This window comes from Leucopleurus acutus (genome assembly GCF_964270905.1).
Source record: "Leucopleurus acutus genome assembly, chromosome: 13".
Taxonomy (NCBI): Eukaryota; Metazoa; Chordata; class Mammalia; order Artiodactyla; family Delphinidae; genus Leucopleurus; species Leucopleurus acutus.
In genome coordinates this window covers 57,409,440-57,426,429 of record NC_139155.1, presented here as the reverse complement: position 1 = coordinate 57,426,429, position 16,990 = coordinate 57,409,440, and the positions used below count along the sequence as shown (strand labels likewise).

Genomic DNA, 16,990 nt, shown 5'->3' with positions numbered 1-16,990 from the left:
CCTGGTCCTGGAAGATCCCACGTGCCACGGAGCAACTAAGTCTATGCGTCACAACTGCTGAAGCCCGCACACCTAGAGCCCGTGCTCTGCAACAAGAGAAGCCACCACAATGGGAAGCCTGTGTACCGCAACGAAGAGTGGTGCTTGCTACAACTAGAGAAAGCCCGTGCAGCAATGAAGACCCAACGCAACCAAAAATAAATAAATTAATAAAGAAAAAAGAAATATTGACTCTCCCAATCCAATGCTCTCCCCAAAGCATTTTTACATGCAGGGGACCCACGTGAAATATACATGTGAATGTTAATTTCACAGCACTGTACAAAAATCAATGACCACCTCAACTAAAGGCTACTGAGATGAATATTTGTTTTTCTAAGACCAGCAAATATAAGAGAAAAAAGGACTTAGGATGCATGACGGAGTCTAGAGATCATTTGGATTCTAGTTCAGTCTGGCTGCTGTGGTGACTATAAAGATTTTGGATATACTTGATTACTGTCCTTTCTACTCCACAGGGGAGTAAGTCATTTTATGAGTCTTGATTGCGTTTAATACCTCGACAATAAAAATGAGAACTTTCACATGAAGCGCTGATTTACCTGTGACTAGAGCTATAGCAATTCCGATCAAGTTACTGAATTTGATAGCAGAAGAAATATAAGCATCCAGCAGGGGGTTGTTTCAAGTGAAAACAACTGTGCTGCTTCCAGAAACATTTGGCAAGCGATTTGTGTGGGGATAAAATAATAGCAAAGGTAAAAATAAGCACATGACAAGCCAGTTATCAATGGATGCCCTGTTGTGTCACGAAAGCTGAAAGAGAGATATCCGGCTGTGATTTCAGGGTCGTAATTCCTTCTTGTGACTGCATGCAAATTAAGGAAGAGTTGGCTAGACGTGACCATATCAAGGAATTTATGAGTCAGCATCAATAAATAAAAATGCTGACTAGGAGGCTAAATAATTGCTTCTATTTCCTGTCTAACTGCCTATTCTTAAAGTTAGGTCAGAATCATAAATAATGAAATCTGAACAGTATGCATGCATGCCCATGAGCTGGATTGGAAGTTCAAAATAAAGCCAGCATTCCACATGAAGATTTTTTAAGATAAGTTATCAGATATCGCCCATTCCGTGGACCTTTATCTATTAAAGAAGATATCATAATCTCCCTCTTGTCAGCAGAGAAATCTCAAAGAATTATTTTTAGCTGAAATCTCAGGTACTAGAATATTTTCAGCTTCCAGAGATTGCCAGGACGTTGTAAGGTACATTTGGAAATTTTTGTCTTTGGGGAATAGAGAATTGTTTGGGGCCAGAAACAAATGTGTCTCCTCATGGATTTCAAACATTTTGCAGTTTGCGTCCCCTAAAATACAGATGTGATAAAGGCCTTTCCCTTTGAAATATGAGAAACAAACTTCGGCAAAAAGATTGTTTTTTAAGGAATATTAGAAATGAAGTGAAACTTACATTGTGTCTTAGCCATTATTACGGTACTTACTACTGTCACAGTCATGATGACTGTCTCTTCTAAAATATTACCAGGACCCTACCTAGTATTTAATTGTGAACTTATTTATCTACTGGGGGTGACTTTATTTGCAGCTACAATTTGCTACATCTTTTTTTTTTTCAGCAACTGACCCCTTTGTTCTGGTATCGTGAGACTGTTTCACCTCTACCACTCCAAATTCTCCACCCTCCTCCCCCTCCGTGACTAAATTATAATTTCCTTGAGAGCAGGATTGTGTCTGTCTTGCTCATGGCTATGTCCTCCACCCCTTATGCTTAGAAGGTGCTCCATGTGCACTTGTGAAGTGAATGAATTGAAGCAGGAGCCTCTTTTCTTCTTTTTTTTAATTGAGGTATAGCTGATTTACAATGTTGTGTTAGTTTCTGGTGTACAGCAAAGTGATCCAGTAAAAAATAAATATAATTATTTTTCATATTCTTTTCCATTATGGTTTATCACAGGATATTGAATATAGTTCCCTGTGCTATAGAGTAGGACCTTGTTGTTTATCTATTTTATATGTAGTCGTTTGTATCTGCTAGTCCCAAGCTCCTAATTTATCCCTCCCCCCTCCCTTCTCCTTTGGTAACCATAAGTTTTCCTCTATGTTTGAGAGTCTGTCTCTGTTTTGTAAATAAGTTCATTTGTATCATATTTTAGATTCCACATATAAGTGATATCATATGGTATTTGTCTTTCTCTTTCTGACTTACTTCACTTAGTATGATAATCTCTAGTTCCATCTGTGTTGCTGCAAATGGCATTATTTCATTCCTTTTTATGGCTGAGTAGTATTACATTGTGTGTGTGTGTGTGTGTGTGTGTGTGTGTGTGTGTGTGTGTGTATCACATCTTCTTTTTTTTTTTTTTTGTATCACATCTTCTTTATCCATTCCTCTGTGGATGGACATCTAGGTTGTTTCCATGTCTTGGCTATTGTGAATAGTGCTGCTATGAACATAGGGGTGCATATATCTTTTGAACTATAGTTTTGTCTGGATATATTTCCAAGAATGGGATTGCTGGATAATATGGCAATTTGAATTTTAGTTTCTTGAGGAACCTCCATACTGTTCTCCATAGTGGCTGCACCAATGTACACTCCCACCAACAGTGTAGGAGGCTCCCTCTTCCAGTTGGAGAAATTTTTATTTCAGTTTTTCACTGAGTTACTAAGGTGAACGTGAAGTCCTTATGACTGAGAAAACAATTTACCAATATACTTTTTGTACCTAAAAGGAAACTATAACTTTAGCTCACCAGAACTAAGGTTAAATACTTTGCAGTTTTTTTGAAATGTTTTAATAATATTTGGCATCATGATGATAATTTTGATAAATTAAAACATTAAATTCTAAAGCAAACTGATGATGATTCTATATGTGATCCATAAACTAACAGCTCACTAAACATCAAAAATAATATAACACATAGTTTACATATTTTAGGCTTATAATGTCAACATGGTAGAAGACCAGTTTCAAAAAGTAGTGGGAAAATAATCATAAACAGTTTGGGTCACAGAGAAAGGAATTAGATATAAATAGAATTTGGTAGATATTTCTTTCTAGTATCATTAATAGGAGATTTTGTGTGAATTGCAGTTCCAAATTAGAAAAGTGTCATTCTTTTGGAGTGCAATAGTTCAGACAGCCTGGAGTGTCACGTGTCCAGACACTGTCACCGAGTTGGAGAAGGGTAATTGACAAGCATGAGCCCATATGTTGGATGAAGAGCTGTACCACACATCCAAAGTGTTCACCTTTTTTTAAAAAAAAACACAGAGGAGACCAATTTCAGCTTCAGTAACATGCTAGCTCAAGGAGAATAAAATATTTTTAATGGTGATATAAGAATATGTGTTTCACTTTAGCAGATGAAATATTCTTTGCTCAAGGACAAAAGTCAAATCTTAATGTTTGTTCTCCGGAAATGAAGAAAACTCTCAAGTGTAGATCAATGCTCTACTCTGTTGTAAATCAAGTAGCTGAGCTTTGCAACCGACACAAGGTAAAGAGAAGAAGAAAAAATGGCAACCAAAATTTTTCTGAGGTTTTAGGAATGCCGGCCTATAAGAAGATAAGAGCATTCTCTGACAATGGGGAAGATGACAGCAGGGAAGAGAAGGAGTCTTGCCTCTGATATTCTAAAATTTAAAAGATACAAAACATCCTCATAGAGATGTTTTAGCATAACACAAATCACAGAATTGGAAGAAGGACCAGTATTGGTATTGAAGCATATAAAAAAGGTTAGGAAATAAATGATGAAAGTACAGCTTCATAATAGCTAAATTCAAAAAGCCATGGGTAACCCTGGATCCCGAAACAGGGAAAAAAAAAAAAAAAAAAAAGGTATAGGCTGTAATGGACCTTATTGGTGAAATCTTGGATACGGGCTGTGGATTAGATAATAGTGTATCAATGTGAAATGCTTGATTTTCATCATAGTACTGTGGTTATGGAAGAGATTGTCCTCATTTTTAAGAACACACACTGACAGATTTAGGGAAAGGGGGCATAATATCTGTAACTTACTCTTAAAAAATGGTTCAGAAAAAAAAGTGTGTGTACATAGAGACTGAGAGGGGGAAAGGGAGGGGAAAGAGTAAGAGAGGGAGCCAGTGAGCAAATGATTAAACAAATGGGGGTAAAATGTTAACAGTGGTAAATCTGGATAAAGGTAAACTGAATATAGGAATTCTTACTACATTCTTTCAAAATAAGAAGTTATAAAATAAAAAAAGATAGGTCAAAAAAATTCCCATATAATTAGAAACAAAATAACATTTATCACACTTGGATTATTAAATAACATGGGTTAAAAAAGGAAGTCATGGGCTTCCCTGGTGGCGCAGTGGTTGAGAGTCCGCCTGCCGATGCAGGGGACGCGGGTTCGTGCCCCGGTCCGGGAGGATCCCACATGCCGCGGAGCGGCTGGGCCCGTGAGCCATGGCCGCTGAGCCTGCGCGTCCGGAGCCTGTGCTCTGCAAGGGGAGAGGCCACAACAGTGAGAGGCCCGTGTACCGCAAAAAAAAAAAAAAAAAAAAAAAAAAAGGCATAAAGAAACCTAAGAAATACATAGAACTGAATATAAATAAAACTACATGGAAGAATACATGGGGAGGGGGAAAGCAGTCCCGAGGAAGAAATGCATAGCTCTTTAAAATAAATGCATCAGAAAACAAGCAAGCTTATCACCAAACCAGCAACAAGTTTACCAGTTTTTTTCCTTCTGGTTCTCCAACCACTTGGCTCTAGATGCAGGGGCAGTCATGCAAGCTCCCCTACCTTCTGGTTGAGGATAGAAAAAGGGAGCCCCAGACGCGGGTTCGTGCCCCGGTCTGGGAAAATCCCACATGCCGCGGAGCGGCTGGTATCGTGAGCCATGGCCGCTGAGCCTGCGCGTCCGGAGCCTGTGCTCCGCAACGGGAAAGGCCACAGCAGTGAGAGGCCCGTGTACCAAAAAAAAAAAAAAAAAAGAAAGAAAGAAAAAGGGAGCCCCAGTAAGGCAGAAGGTGCCAGGGAGTCACAAAGAGGAAGAAGCCCAGGAAAGCAACAGCCATAAAGCTGTTTACAAATCCTAGGTTCACGTTTGAGCTGCACATGTGTGGATCTGATCCTAATCAGCACATTAAAGACTTTGAGAACTGAACCAGCAGATTGCTGCCCAGGGTCTACACTGGCCAGTGCCTGAAAATACTTGAGACACATCCGAATAGCATGCAAATATACCAAGCAAGAGCCCACAGAATGTATGTTAAAACCTGTGACCAGAACTTAACCTAGCTGATTGTCTGCTAAAATTTAAAGAAAAATAAATCAATATTTTTCCATAGGATTTCACATGGCCCAGAGTCTTGTAATGTAATATTTAAAATACCTCATACTCAATCGAAAATTACTCCATATGAAAAGACCCAGGAAATCTCAACTGACTTTTGAAAAGACAATCAACAGAAAGTAACAGTGAGATGACAAAGATGTTGGAATTAAATAACAAAACTTAGAGGCAGCTTTTATTAAAATTCTCCAACAAGCAATTGTGAACATTCTTGAAACAAATCAAAAAATAGAAAGTCTCAGAAAAGAAAGAGAAAACTAAAAGAAAAAGAAAATGGAAATTTTAGAACTGAAATAGACAAATGAAAAATCTCACTGAATGGGCTGAATAGCGGATTGGAGACGACAAAAGGACAAATCAGTTAACCTGATGATAGACAACAGAAATTATTCAATCTGAACAAGAGGGAAACAAATATTTTTAAAATGAAAAATATTATAATCCTAAGAGAAATTTTTTAAAAATCCATTGTCTATGTCATTGGAGTCTCAGAAGAAGAGGAGAAAGAATGTGATGCTGAAAAAGAATGTGAAGAAATAATGACTGAAAATTTCCCCAAATTAGAGAAATACATAAACCTACAGATTCAAGAAGCTCAGTAAATCCCAAATAGGATCATCTTAATAAAATGCATTCCCAGAAATATAACTAAAATGCTGAAAACTAAAAACAAGGAAAAAATCTTGAAAGTAACCAGAGAAAAATAATTACCTATACAGTAATTATTTTTTTGTTTTGAAATAATACATATACAGAAGAGTTATCAAAAATATACAGTTTGGGGCTTCCCTGGTGGTGCAGTGGTTGAGAGTCCGCCTGCTGATGCAGGGGACACGGGTTCGTGCCCCAGTCCGGGAGGATCCCACATGCCGCGGAGCGGCTGGGCCCGTGAGCCATGGCTGCTGAGCTTGCGCGTCCGGAGCCTGTGCTCCGCAACAGGAGAGGCCACAACAGTGAGAGGCCCGCGGACCGCCAAAAGAAAAAAAAAAAAAAAAGAAAAAAATGGAAACAGTTTTCCTCTAAACCCTTCACCCAGCTCCCTCTAATGTTAACCGAAGACAACCTCTGGGTGACCAGTTTCCAGAGGAGGAGGAGCAAAGGCTATCTTGGCATGGGGATCCAGGGTCTGATGCCCAGGGTAGACCAGATGCCCCACCAAGTTCAAACCCACAGGGGAAGGATCCCTTCATTCAGCCAACTCTATCCTTATGCAGCAGTTCTTCCCCAAGTGCAAGGCAAAGCTTGTCCTGGTGCTCCTTACCTTGGAAGATGTTCAGAACTTTTTTGATTCAACCCTCCCTCCTGAAAGGGAGCTGCTAGCCCAGGTTCTCTCTTCAGAGATCAGATGTGACAGAGAAGTCCCGGGGGGCAGTTCCTGAGGACACCGTGTTCTTCTCTTCCTCCTCAGAAATTCGCTCCACCAAGGGACTTCCCTGGCCCAGCACAACCAAAATGGTCAACAAGAAATATCCATAGCAAGGGCTCGATTCAATCTTGTATCTACAAAGCCAGAAAACAGAAGTGAATTACCTGGTAAGCAGATCCACCTTCCAATAAGCCTATTTCTGAAGATACAGGACTATAGCAAGGTGCTTTTTCCCCTTTTCTACTAAAGAAACTTGGATTTTTTTGTCTTAGTTTTATTGCTATTAATTAAGAGATTATACAATGGCTCAAATGTAAGCTTGGTATAATTGCAACTCTTAGAATAACGTTTTATAACTGTAGATTATTTAAATGTGAAGCATCAGTTATTTGCTTCCATTTTATTCTATTTGTAGGTAGTATAATTACAATATTTTTGTTCTTAGCAAGACCCCTAAAATCATTCAGAAACATAGCAATAATGATTTTTTATCTTTCTTCTAAAATAAGTTTGAGCTTTTTCTCTTTTGGTTTCATTGCTATTATTTAAGTGATTATACAGTAACTCCAGTGAAAACTTCATGGGATCATAATTCTTAGGATAAGGTTCCATAAATGTATATTCCATAAATGTGAATCTCATTAGTAATTTGCTTTTTTATTTCATTTCTGGATAGTGTATAGTATTTTTATGGTTGCCACTTAACAAGTTTCTTCTCTTGACCCAGAAACAGAGCAATATTTTGTCTCTCTGCTAATTTACCATTTTCCCTCATTTCATTTCAAAGCTGCTAAGTTGTCATACAGTTGCTCATGTGGAAGTCTGACCGGAATCATATTATAATACTTCTTAGGATAGTGTGATAAATGTATTTTATTCAAAAGTAAATTTCGTGAGTAAATTGTTAACTTTTATTTCTAGATAGTGAAAGACAGTATTTCAGTTGATGGTGTCGAAAATATTCCCCATAACCTGAACTATGGGAAAAGTTTTATACGAGCAGTCGTGCCATTGGAGGTATTTGAAATTCAAAGACCATATCTGCATTCCAAGGGCTGCATTTACCCTAGTTATGAGACTAATATGCTTACCTAAGTAAACGTTAGTTTAAAAGAAAAGCCCTCTGATGGGTCTCACTATGCATAGCATAAAATCCACAGCCCTCACTATGGACCAGAGCCCCAGATGTGCTGAGCTCCACCGTTCCACTGACCTGTCTCATGCCCACTGGGCTCCGGTCACTCTGTCCTCCCACAGAGCCTCAAGCTACCAAGCCCCTCCCACCCTTTCGTTCATGCTATTCTCTCTCTGCCTGAATGCTACCCGCAACCCCAAAGACGCCTGTCCTCCCTCATCCTTCTGGTCTCAAATATACATCTCTGGAGAAGCTTTCACTGAGCTCTCAATCAGTATGAGTTCCTCTTTACCATAACGCTCTGGGATGTGTAACTTTTCATTAGTAGCATTATCACAGTGTGCAATTGTATAATTATTTATGTGATTATATTTGAATGTGTGTATCCATACCTCTGTGTCATCAAGGATTCGATCTATTTCTTGTTCATTTACTGTGTCCAGTATTTTCAGAGCAGCAAGGGGAGGGTGCTCTTGGCGTTTGGTGGGATAGTTTTCCTTGTGCAGGTGTTTTAGGTTTGTCTACAATAACAAAGCATAAAACAGTCTTCCAGTGCCTAACAAAGCAAGCATTTCCTTCTCATTCATGGGTTTGTGGATGAGCTGTTGCCTGCCTGGGCTTGGCTGGGCTTGGGTTTCAGGTCAGCTTCATTCTCTGAGACCTGCTTGTCATTTGAGGGCCCAGATGGAAGAGGCAGTGGCAACCAGGGCCTGGTCCCCTCACGGCGGACTGCACAAGCCCTGGTGGGAGAGTGGAACACAGGCTGCTTCTCAAAGCCTCTGTTCAGAACTCATGCACCGTCTTGTCTGCCCATCTTCCACTGGTCAGAGGGCCCAAGATCAGTGTGATGGAGAAATCAACTCCACCCAAATGATCTAACATTACCAATGTCCTTTGGGGGCTGCTTCACAGCCACTGTAGACCCTGGCACCCCAGACTCCTGCCACAGGCCCCATATTCCAGGCCTCACAATCCTAACAAGCAGGCTCCACTCAAGAGGAGGCTGTGGGCGTCCCAGGTGAGGAACAGGTGTTCCCAGCAGAGTTGTCGGCCTGAGAGCCCCACGTACAGTGACAGCATTCCTGGCAGGAGAGGCAAGAAGACTTCCTTCAACAGCCTCAGGTCTGTGTATTTCAGAAAGGTCCTGACCCGCCGCCCCCCATCAACCCCACAGTGTGTCCTTATAACTCCCCATGGTATTGAGTTCTGGGCTGTCACTTATCTGTACGCCCGTATTTATTGAGGGCCTAATGAATGCTGGGCGGCGCCCGGGTAAGGCTGCTGGGTTAAGGTGAGGTGCCAGGTCTGGGTAAGGCCCTCCCTTTGTAGTTTTCCATCCCACAGAGTGTCCCCTTTCATTTAGACTCATCCCATGATTCCCATGAAGTAAGGGACAGCCAGGCAGAGACCAAGTGACTAGCACATAAAGCAAACGAAAAGGAGGATTAATTGATGCAAAACCAAGATGTCATGGAACCTGTCACTTGAGAAATGCATTCTAGTGCTTGAGAACTCTTCGAAACTATTTTAATTGGATCGAATTAGTCAAATCCTGAGAAGACTTTACATAGCCATATGCAAAAAGACAGTCTTTACATAGTAGACAGATAAATATATGCAGAATGAGTGTATAAACCTACACAATTAAGTGGTATGGGAGAAGGGGGATGCTTCAGACACACTGCCAAATGAAGTGACAGCTTTAGTGCTTGAGAACATAATCCTATGATATAGTACTATTACTATCCCCCTATTAAAAACACAGACAGGATTGACGTGTAACCTTAAAAGCTATGTAAGAATAACCAGGCCCAGCATGGCATCAGAGGGAACATGGCCACCTAGGTGTCAAGTGTGAGACTGAACTCTGGTGGTTCCGGTTCTGCCCCTGCCACTTAAACCCGCTATCCACAGAGAGCTGGCAGGTCATTTAACACCATCAGGCTAGTATTAGAGCTAAGCACTTCACTGAGCATTATTCCATTTAATCCTCACAATTCCCTGCTCTTATCAGAGAACAAGAGTGAGGTTTAGAGAAGTTAAATAATGTACCCTGTATTTGAGCTGGATATGTCTGACTCTAGAACTGGTCTATTCTACCCTGCTTCATTCAGTAGACCCACTAACCCCCATGCTTTTGTGAACATCAAAAAGGACGTGTATAAAAAGCACCTTTCAAAATATTGAAACCAACGTCAATTAGTACTACAGAATCACCTCGGACCGTACAGAATTTCTCTGGAATTTAACACAATCACAATATAATTTCTTTAACGTTTACGTACCTTATGTACCTGTTACAAGCATTATCTTCTGTAATCATCATACAAGCCCCCGTGGACGGTCCTGCACTAATTTTTAGATTAAATTACGAATGTTCTGGCGAAACGCTGTTAAAGCAAGTGTGATAAAGCCCCCCAAGCGACTCTACGGAGCCTTGGGGGGCCGTCCAGCTTCTTGTGTTCAGGTGAGCAGAAAACGCGGGCGCACGAGGGACCTCCCAGGTCCGTCACCGCGTTAGAGGGGACACGACGATGCTTCCACAGTAGTGGAATCATTACTTTGCTGAACAGGGATGTAGGAAACAGTCCTGAGTCATCCGAGTTCTCGGGAGGAGCTGCAAATGAAACCGAGCCCAGGTGCTCCACTGTCAGGGTCAAGCTACAGCCTCCAGCCCCCCCGACTTTTCCTTGCGAGTTTCCGGGGATGTGCGGGAGCGTGGGCGCGCCCCTGGCTGGATCCAGAGCTTTAGGGGTGATCCCTTTCTCATGCGGGACTGGGGGATGAAACGTGTCACTTTGTGCATTTGTTCTGCAAATGTTTATTGAGCGCCTACCACTTCCCCATACACAAAAATGTGGCAGCGGTACCAGCTAAGACTCAACGCCCGCAAGCGCGCGTCTCGCTGTCTCCGGTGTGCTCAGGTCGCCCGCCCTGGAGTCGCGGGAGAGCCCCGCAGACGCAGCACCCGGCCTGCGCGCGCCCGAAGGCGGCACTGCCCACGCACATGCACACGCACGGGAGCGCCGGGCTCCCGCGTCCTCGGGGCTGTGCCGGCGCCGGGCGCGGGCGGGAGCTCGAGAGTCCGAGCGGGAGGCGGGAGCTGCAGGCGGGGCGGGTGCCCGCGAGCGGCGCTCGTGCATTCGCTCCACCGCTCCCGAAGCCCCGCCCCGCCCCCGCCCCGCCCCCCGCTTCTCCCGCGCGCGGGCTCCGCGCGCCCCAAGTCGCGCGCGTGCGCGCGCGTGCGCAGGCCAGGGCCCTCCAGGGGCGGCCCCGTAGACTCCAACGAAAGCGTCGCAAGGTCCCGGATTAACCCTTTCCCTGCTCACCCATTTAGAGGCCCAGTCGGGTTCCGTGCCTGCGCAAGCCGGCGGCGCGCCTTCCCCCTCGCCCGCACCGCGCATGCACGGGAAGGGGGGGGTGCCGGTGGGGGTGTTCACGGCCGGCTAGACATTCTGTGCTCGTGCAGGAGGAGGGCTCCTACCATCAGGGACGTGCACGATTCCCCACCCCGCCCCCTCCCCAAACTAAAAAAAAAAAAAAAATCCAAAACACACTGCCACCCACCGTGCCCCCGCGCCCCGCGTCCATCCCGTCCCCGGCCTGCGTGCAGTGAGCGCGGGGAACCCACGGCAAGTGTCTGTGGCTGTGCCAGGCTGCAGGTAAGCGCGGGCCGGGGGTGCGGAAGGGGCCCGGGCCGGCCGCGAGGCGGGCGCGGGGGCGCGGGGGAGGCCGGAGGCTGGTGCGGCGGGGCTGCCCGGAAGAAGCGCGTTCTCGCCGCGCTCTGGGGCACCAGTCAGCTCCAGGATGTGCGGGCGGCCCCGGCGGCGCGGCGCGAGCGGGGCCGGGCAAGGGGCCTGGGCGCTCCGGGGGCCGCGCAGGCCGGCGAGCGGGCTCGGGCAGCGGCCGGGCGGCGGCAGTGGCGGCCCCGCGCGCGCGCTCGCCGAGCCTCGGCGGCGGAGTTCATGGCCGCCCCCGCTCGCACCGCCGCAGTGCACCGCGGTGGGGGTGGGGACGGCCCGGAACCCGGCGCCGAGCGCGGCCCGCCGGGCGCCGCCCCTCCGCTCCGCGGGCTCCGCCGCGCCGCCCCCAGTCGCCCTCGGAGGAGGGGGCCGGGACCCTGGCGCTCGCACTCCCGGGAGCGCCCGCGGAGCTCGGGAAGCCGGCCGCGCGCCGCCCCCGCCCCCGGCCGCGGGAGGGCGGGGGAGGGCCCGGCGCGAGCCGGCCGGGGAGTGCGCGGGGCGCGAGCTCCGGGCTCGCGGGCGGAGCGGGGCGCGGCGCGGCGCGGGGCTGCGGAGCCGGGCCGCACGCCCGCTCCCGCTCCCCGCCGCCGGGGCCGCCGTGGGTCCTCCCTCCCGCGCTCGGAGCCGCGGCCCCAGCCCGCGCCGAAAAGCCGGATTCTAAAAGGGAAAGCGGCCCTGGCACCTCCCGGCTACCCGGGCGGGAGCTTTTGTTCGGGAAGCAATGCACACGGCTTGATTCCGTCCCCCACCTCCTGTGCAGAAAGAGATGGGAGCGAGGCTTGGAGAGGCTCTGGAGGCTCCCTGGGTCCTCCGCTCCGTTCTCTGCTTCCTCCGCATCCCGAAGTTGCCAGCTTTCGACCGGGAAGTGGTGCCGCCGCCATTGTCGCGGCGGCCCCGGGGTCGGGGAGGCGGCCGCCGCCGCCGCTTATGTAAGTTTGGCTTTACAGGAGTTCGCTCTGGCCCTGCGCGGCGGTTTGGAGAAGCGTAATAAAGGGGCAGCTTCGTTCTGGAGGTGTGGTTGGCCTTCATCTTTCCCCCCACCTACAGGGATACTGGCCACGGGTATCTTCCAGTTTGACTCACCTGAACTTAGCATCTCAACAGAAAAAAATGGTCCTTAGAGATCTGGAGAGAGAGTGAGGGCCAAATAACACACTGACGAGAAAAGGGGAAAAAAAAAATCCAACACACTCCTATGTTGCCATGGGTACTGTACACCACTCCTAGGCCTGGTCCTTGAGCTTTTATCCCACAAGCCCTAGGGAGAGCGACTGGCAACTGTAGGAAGTGACCCGGTAGGAAGGTTTCGTCTGACTGCGTTCCGTTGGGGGGTGACTACAGGCTGGGGTGCATCCAGGAAACAGGCAGAGTAGGAAGCATCCTTAGAAATAATTCTGCTCAACCCTCACACTTGGCAGATAAGAAGACAGCCTGCCACTTCAGGCAGCTTAACGGTGTTTTCACTTTTCCGTAGAGGGAACTTTGGAGGGTTTTCGGGACTCTGGTCCTACCACACTCAAGTTTGTGTGGTCACCATTCAGTAGAGGAGACTTTATGTTTTTCAGGATGTTAGGCTGCCGCATGGAGTCCCTCTGGTAAAAGTTAAAACTCGCAAAAGTCTAGAATCCTTTGAGCTTCCCTGTAGGGATAGAGGCAAAAACACTTGGATTTCTCAAATGCAAGCTTCAAGACCAGAGTAGCTTGAGTAATGTATGTTACATCACACACAAGTGTGGATAGAAGAAAGCAGCTATTGTTCCCTCTGCTCCGACGTTAAATGTTGGGTGTACGTACCTCTCTAACTTTGTCTATATTTATTAAAAGCGTATATACTCTATGTTTATATGAGCCTAGAAAAAAATGTGAAGGCTGTGTATCCAGCAGGAAACAGTAGGGGTAGAGGGCATTTACTGGCTTTTATTCTATCTGTGCCGCAATCAACATCCTTACAAATACGGACACAGGCTTTGTGAGGGGAAATCCCTCAGTGGTTCTCCAACCCATCCTTCCCATTCCTGGCACACACCCCCTCCAGGCTGCAGGTGCTCCAGCCCTTACCTTTTCTCCTTCGTTTCTGTTCAGAGCTGGACCTGATGCTGCCAGCCACCCTCCTCTCTGTTCCCAACCTGAAAATAGGTACAGGTGCCAATGGCAAGACAAAAAAGGAAAGTTTCTTTTTAAAAATCAATTCTTGAAAACACTCTTGTTTAGAATTTGGGATGGGGGAAGAGCCTACCTTACTCTTGTATGTCCTTTTCTCTTGTAGGACTGGCGTGCCCCTGATCAGAGTTATTCTGATCCGAAGAATTTGGTGTTTAAAGCATTAAGATAATAGCCTGAGTTGTTCATGGTAACTATGACTTTGGATATTATGTCCTGAAAATATTGTTTGGTGTTAGCTTTAAAATGTCTCTCTCTCGATTATGTGTTAGCATTCTTTAGGGGACATACGTATTTTCCTCATATTTATACTTTGTTGAATAAAAGAAAGAAACAATGTTTTTGAAAAGAAACGCGACAGGACACATTATTTTAAAAAGATCACTTTAACACACGGCAGGTGTCTTCCGTGCCAGTTCTAGATTTCTTTTGCTTGTAAAACACTCGCAGCACTTGTCAAGTGCATCCAGCTTGGGTGGCAGATAGGTCGGCATCCAGAGGGGCTGAAGCCTCTCGTCACTGTCTTCCCAAATGTCATCTGATTCTCTGAGGGTCTTGTTAAACCTTGACACTTGTTCACAAGTGGCCCGAAACTGGTGTGGAAAAACTAGAGGACAACACTGAATGGAATGTTCTGGCAATGATATCCCTCTCTGGTTCTGCAGCAGCGATTTGTCTCTTGCGTCAAGGAAGCAGAACACTGAGAGCTGCTAGTTATTTTACTGAATCTTCCTCTGTGTGAAATTTTACTGAATCTTCCTCTGCGTGAAATTAGAGTAGACGCAGCAGATGGCACTGGTGGATGCTTGCCGGAGACCTGTTTCTTAAACCTTGAAGCCGAGTTATTTGTCATTATTACCCGTAGTTGTCAGGAAGCACGGCTTTGGGGGCTAGAGTGCCTGGATTTGAGCCCCGATACTCCACTAAGTAACTAGAATATTGGGCAGGTTCCTCAATTCATCTATAAAGTGGGGGTAGTAATACCTATCTCTCCAGGCCATCTGATCATTGCATTTGTGAAGACGTGGAAAGAAAAGCACGTAGCGCAATGCCAGGCAGGTATCACGTGCTCGGTAGAAGTTGCTGTTATTATGAGTAGGCAAATGCGGAGTACAGTGAAGATAAGTAGAAGGAACAGTATGGAAATCCCTAAGTTGGGATCCGTCTTTTCTCCTCATATTCTTGAACCACTCCTGGCATTGACTTTCTGAAATTGTTAGGGACTGGAAATTGATCAGAAAATGAGAATCTCCCTGTATTTTCTGTATGGAAAAGTATTGTGCATAATTACCGAAGTATTTCTTTAAACATTTTTTGTAGGAGTTTTTCATCAGTATGTCTGAAACCATTAAATACAATGACGATGATCATAAAACTCTGTTTCTGAAAACCCTAAACGAGCAGCGCCTGGAAGGAGAATTTTGCGATATTGCGATTGTGGTGGAGGATGTCAAGTTCAGGGCGCACAGGTGTGTCCTTGCCGCCTGCAGCACCTACTTTAAAAAGCTTTTCAAGAAGCTGGAGGTCGATAGCTCTTCAGTAATAGAAATAGATTTTCTCCGTTCTGATATATTTGAAGAGGTCCTGAATTACATGTACACGGCAAAGATTTCTGTGAAAAAAGAAGATGTTAACTTAATGATGTCATCGGGTCAGATTCTCGGTATCCGATTTTTGGATAAACTCTGTTCTCAGAAGCGGGACGTGTCCAGTCCCGACGAAAATAACGGCCAATCCAAAAGCAAGTACTGCCTCAAGATCAATCGCCCCATTGGAGATGCTGCTGACACTCAGGATGATGACGTGGAGGAAATCGGAGACCAAGATGACAGTCCCTCGGATGACACGGTAGAAGGCACCCCCCCAAGTCAGGAGGACGGCAAGTCGCCCACGACGACGCTCAGGGTCCAGGAAGCGATCCTGAAAGAGCTGGGGAGTGAGGAGGTGCGGAAGGTCAATTGCTATGGCCAGGAAGTCGAATCCATGGAGACCCCCGAGTCCAAGGATCTCGGATCCCAGACCCCTCAAGCCTTAACATTTAACGATGGGATGAGTGAAGTGAAGGACGAACAGACGCCAGGCTGGACCACAGCTGCCAGCGACATGAAGTTTGAGTACCTGCTGTACGGCCACCACCGGGAGCAGATCGCCTGCCAGGCCTGCGGGAAGACGTTTTCGGACGAGGGCAGGCTGAGAAAGCACGAGAAGCTGCACACGGCCGACCGGCCCTTCGTCTGCGAGATGTGCACCAAGGGCTTCACCACCCAGGCCCACCTGAAGGAGCACCTGAAGATCCACACGGGCTACAAGCCCTACAGCTGCGAGGTGTGCGGCAAGTCGTTCATCCGCGCCCCGGACTTGAAGAAGCACGAGCGGGTCCACAGCAACGAGCGGCCCTTCGCCTGCCACATGTGCGACAAGGCCTTCAAACACAAGTCCCACCTCAAGGACCACGAGCGCAGGCATCGGGGCGAGAAGCCCTTCGTGTGCGGCTCCTGCACCAAGGCCTTCGCCAAGGCGTCGGATCTGAAACGGCACGAGAACAATATGCACAGCGAGCGGAAGCAGGTCACCCCCAGCGCCATGCAGAGCGAGACGGAGCAGCTGCAGGCGGCGGCCATGGCCGCGGAGGCCGAGCAGCAGCTGGAGACCATCGCCTGCAGCTAGAGGAGGGGGACCAGGATGCTCGGGGCCGGGATGCTCCGCCAGCATCCTGCATCCTGACCCATGAACGCCAGCCGCTGCATTTCGGTGGAAACTTACGGAGCATTGTACGCGCTGGACTTAAGGCAGTGCTTGGTTGGGTGTTTTGAAAACTTTTCAAGGAAATACTGTTCCTTGGTTCTGACCAAACAGTTTCACTGTCCCGTCTGGTGTCTAGTATTAATGTTGCCAGTAAGCACCCGCACCCCCCGCCCCACTTTTTTATGATTTCTGATTTTAATTTTGAGAACTCTCGTGTCCAGTTCAGAAGTGAGAGACTTCTGTCCCTTTTTTAAATTCCTCTCTCTGCTTGCTGCACCGGGGAGTGCACTGCACAGAGTGATAAATGAGTGAATCGATTTCCTGATCATCACCGTTCTGTGTGACTTAGGGTTACAACAGCATTTTTAAGAACTTTGGTAAAAGTACCTTGTGTCGACGCAGAAAATACGGGTGGGTGGTTGACCAAGAACCCTGCGTGCGCAGATGTGAAAACAAGTTCTGGGAATGCAAAATGGTCT

At 46.7% G+C, this 16,990-nt stretch overlaps 1 protein-coding gene across 1 annotated transcript; it reads left to right on the top strand.

Annotated features, from left to right (window-relative positions):
* Positions 1-12,255: 12,255 nt before the first annotated feature.
* On the top strand, positions 12,256-16,444 carry ZBTB14 (zinc finger and BTB domain containing 14). The gene is made up of 3 exons (XM_082852656.1): positions 12,256-12,535; positions 13,873-13,956; positions 15,087-16,444. The coding sequence occupies exons 2-3, from the start codon at positions 13,954-13,956 to the stop codon at positions 16,431-16,433; spliced, it is 1,350 nt and encodes a 449-aa protein (XP_082708782.1). The 5' UTR covers positions 12,256-12,535; positions 13,873-13,953; the 3' UTR covers positions 16,434-16,444.
* Positions 16,445-16,990: the final 546 nt, after the last annotated feature.